The following is a 4,641-nucleotide window of genomic DNA, read 5'->3' as shown; positions in this document are numbered from 1 at the left end:
GCATATAACACATACACACACACACACACACACACACACACACACACACACACACACACACACACACACACACACACACACACACACACATCATAAGCGATTTATGGGTGATTGATTACAATGGATCAGTAGTATCTTCATCAAAGGACGCGATAATTTGCAATGCCAAGGGCATAAAAATAGTGAAACGAGCGTCATACATGAAAGTTATTACATATAGGATGCGTTCTGAATTGCAATAAAGCGTATGATGCATCATTTGTCATTGTTGTTCATCGAACAATAGAGAAAGATGCAATAATATATCGTGCGTTTCATGCGTTTGGAACGCACCCATAGACGCGAATGGCGCGAGTCAATCGTTCGGCCATCACATCAGCCAAGACAAAATATGATTTGACTATGATGATGAATCAAAGATCAAGAGATTGGCAGTAGAGTAAATTAAAGGGTGTAACATTTTCAAATTCTGGTGTTTCTCTGCATTACTTTGTTACATGCTTTACAAGTTATTTGTAATTATATGTATACGCGTGGATTCTCTTGACTTTATTTAATTTTCAAAATATGTTATTGAAGTCAATATACATTATTTTCAAGAGAATCATCATGTAGATAAGACATTAGCTAATATTATCTTATTATATTTATTTCAGCCATACGTCGTCGTATTCGCGGAATATTAATGTCAGGTAAACAATTTTCGCTGGATTCTCGTATGGATCTCGTTCAGGTATGTTTAAATCAATCGATAATTTTTATTTTTACATATTTTGGTATCTTTTGACATCGTTTACAAAATAAGTATAACATTATCTAAATGATATTGTTTCTTAGGGATATGTTTGCAGCCGTCCACTCTCGGATTCTCCTTCCGAATTACCATTAATGAAAGAGGATGAAGATGCCGGATTAAGCGAATCAATATTTGATGTTGATGCAATGGATGAATCTGAAAATGGTGCGTTCCCATTATTTTATAAATAACAAAAGAAGCATATACTATGAAATTTATGATCTTCAGATAAATCAATTGTTTACAAAAATTGGGAGGATTCTGATAATTCCGAAACAACTGAGAAGGAATTATCCGTCTCGAAGAGCGATTCGAGTTATACAGTAACGAATGGTTCATTCATCAATATTGGTACTAAAGATAACGACGATAACACAGTGACGATTGCTTCGGCCGATGTAGGCTTTCCTAGAAGTGAAACTATAGCTGCTTTTGGACATCGTCCTTATACAGGCGATCTAGTGCCTGTCCGAGTTTTGGAAAAGAAATCAATGAAAGAGAATAAAGAAGATGATGGCAAGGGGGAGCTCTGCAGAAAATGTGGTCACTACTCTAAACGTCAGTAATTAGTCCAAAAGTAGTCTTCATATGTTAAAGAGCGTATGAGCACTCGAAGCCATTCTTATATTTTCGCAGATTTGTCAATTTATTTTTACGATATATCGTGTTAGCAAATTAAGTTAAATGTTAAGTGAAATAACAAATAAATTATATTATCTTGGTAAATAAATTTCGAAATTCGAGAGCATAGCAAATTTTAGAACAATGCAAAATTATTATGGAAAATTAATTCTGTATTTTTTTTATAAGTGAGTGCATATATTCTATACATTTTATTCTATACATTTTTATTCTATACATTTTATTAAGATTATCAACTAATGTATTTATAGTTTTTATTTAAAAATATAATTTGTTTTTTTTTTATTGTAATAATTACATTTACACAAATTAGATTATTGATTGTAATATTCTATAAAAATAAAAAGATATTAAAAGATTAGTTAAAATAATTAATAGTCGTCTTCTTTTTAATATTTATGTAGTTTATGTTGTTAGTTAGAAAAGTTGTAGTAATTGTCAAAGTTATAAAGTGCATTGTGTACGTAACAAACGTATAAAATTAATAAATGCACAACATAATGAAATGCTTAATGGCCTATTACTTATCATTTACGCATAGATGTATTATGTGTACTTCATTCCTTTGTTGTCCTAAAAATCTTAAAAGTATATTAAAACGTGTATACATAAATATTACATGTATACCTTACGTCCTTTAAATTTCACAATTTTTTTTCTCATGAGGATCTGTATCATCATTAATTTTAGAAATAATTCTAAAGTCGGACAAAATGTGAACTTTATTTATAAATATTTGCGATACTGTACGAAAACGTACAAAATATAGCTACGACAAGAATTATGGCATCAAGTGACAAACACGCGAAAAAAAATATAATCAATGATTATCAAATACACACTCAATTGGTCCTTAAAAAATATTCAATTTTCTAAAATTATCCTAGGATGCGTTCAGACAGATTATTAACATTATTTTACTTGTATCATTCTATCCTTGTTTTACATCTAATGAAAGATGAAGATAGAATAATACACATAATACTAATAGCGTCCCGAAGCGCATTCCTAAGTCAGTCTGTGGTATCTATTCGAAAAAATGAGTTATTAAGAAAATGAAAAATAATCAAACTGAATAATCCAACTGAATTGCCCATTACATTGATGCATATGAACGTAATTTTATATATGTATTAATTTTAATATGATTAGTTAATTTCAGTTCTTTTTGCTATGTATGCAGGGAATAGAAGTAACGCATTACTTGTAACATTATTAATAAACGAACAAACGCCAAAGACTTTAATTTTGACAATGTTATTAACATCATGACATTGAACAATGTTTTAAAAGTTTCAACCTCTTGAACACCTTAGATAATGCTAATATCAATAGTTCTGTAACTTTCAAGCCTTATAACTCAAAAAATACTTAATGAAATAATATTTTATCATAATGTTTTAAAGAGCTTTCGAGATAAATTACATATATGCAGTAAATATTTAGATTAGAGGAGTTAACTTCGATAACTTTAATTTTGCCAATGTTATCAAGATCGTGATCTTGAGTGACCTCCAGATTTTAGCCGTCGCTTGTTATTCGTTAAAAAGTTAACAATCAAATTTCTTTGTTATTTTTGCTTTATATAAAAAATCGGATGACTCTAGGCAGGGGATGCTATGGGATGAACCTCGCTTCGCGCGGAAAGTCGATCGCCCTTAGTCGGTCTATTCGGTATTCTCCCCTGTCATCGAACTTTTTATGCAAAACGGGAAATGTGTGTGTACGCGTATGCGCAAGCGTGCATGAGGTTGCATATACGTGATATACAGATATACTGAAAAATTCACGGAAGATACTATATATATAAGTACGTACTACAGGATGTTTGTAGTGTATACTTTGAACCACTGTAAAGCGCAGACAAGAACTTACATACTCAGTATACACAAAGTACGGATATCATAGTACATATATCAAGTATTATAGGAATACTAGTAACATACCGTTTTGATATTCTTTGAACATTTTCAGAATATACTTCTGTTAAACACATTTTTTCTTTAATATTTATTCGTTTATTTTTCCAGTATACTTAGTCGAAGAGAATTTCCAATTATCATTAATTATTTCAACTTAGTAACTTTGTAGCTAAAGAATACTTTGGTAACACAATCATATATAACACACTGTCTCAGTGGACTGATCTTGGGGAATTATTACTATTACTTTCTTTGGCTATTTTAACATCAATTGTACATATAATTGATTGAATAAAGTTTTACGTTGAATGCTATTAGCGAAAACTATTGTACTACCGTATAAGTTCTTGTCGAAGAATAGCAACAATAGCAGCAGCAGCAGTAGCAACAGCAGCAGCAGCAGCAGCAGCAGCAGCAGCAGCTTCGTCGGTACAGTTGCCGCAACATGAGCACGTGGTACAGATGGCTGATGGCGTCATATTGATCGACCTGAATCTATGCTCCGATCGGCGCGTTGACTAGCGCGCTTGCCAGTACCCTGAAAGCACTTGTACGTTGCATTTACAGTGTAATCGCAACCGCATATTCGCATCGTGGCATTTCGCGAACTGCATCGTGTTGCATACCCTTGTAACCTCGTTATGTGCGTTTCGCCGTCGCTATACATCGGTGATGTAGACTCGTCGATAGACACGCCAGGGTGTCTGAGCTAGAAAGAGGTATAATAAGCACATAGCAATGACAGATTTCGTTAGAAAATCGAGAATCAAATCTGAAATCACGACACGAGAGGAATAATAATAATTCGTTTAAAAAATTAGATTTTGTTTTCCAGACATTGCATTTAAAAACAACGCCAGTGTTGTCACAAGAAAATCAACACTTCCAGATTCCGTAGTTCAACAAAAGTATGTGGGATTCGTGAACACGATTAGGTATATGAATGTGTTTGTTTCACAGATTCAAGTGAAGTATTTCAAATTTTGTGCAGTTTTATTTCATATTTTAATTGTAACTAATTAAATATTGTTCAATTAGGTTGTTATTAACATAAAATAATCTAGATATTTTACACATAAATATATAATACATAAAATACAAAGAATTTAATTTGTTGAATTAAATTTGAAAAATTTCGAAAAAGTTGATTTGAAAGAGATATAAGTATCCCCTTGATATTGATTAAAAAATAGAAAATATTCAACACACAGAAGACGTTGAGATATATATATATATATATATATATATATATATATATTGATATATGTAATTAACATATTT

General features: G+C 31.5%; 1 protein-coding gene across 1 annotated transcript in view; it reads left to right on the top strand.

Moving 5' to 3' along the window:
- LOC108688745 (histidine decarboxylase) overlaps positions 1-1,362 on the top strand; it is a 17,790-nt gene extending 16,428 nt beyond the window's left edge. Inside the window, exons 14-16 of the mRNA XM_018195107.1 lie at positions 657-733; positions 838-961; positions 1,025-1,362. Of these exons, the coding sequence (XP_018050596.1) occupies positions 657-733; positions 838-961; positions 1,025-1,362 (539 nt within the window). The remainder of the gene's footprint in view (positions 1-656; positions 734-837; positions 962-1,024) is intronic.
- The last annotated feature ends 3,279 nt before the right edge of the window (positions 1,363-4,641 follow it).

This window comes from Atta colombica, unplaced genomic scaffold, assembly GCF_001594045.1.
Source record: "Atta colombica isolate Treedump-2 unplaced genomic scaffold, Acol1.0 scaffold238, whole genome shotgun sequence".
Lineage (NCBI taxonomy): Eukaryota > Metazoa > Arthropoda > Insecta > Hymenoptera > Formicidae > Atta > Atta colombica.
This window is presented reverse-complemented; position numbering and strand designations above follow the sequence as displayed.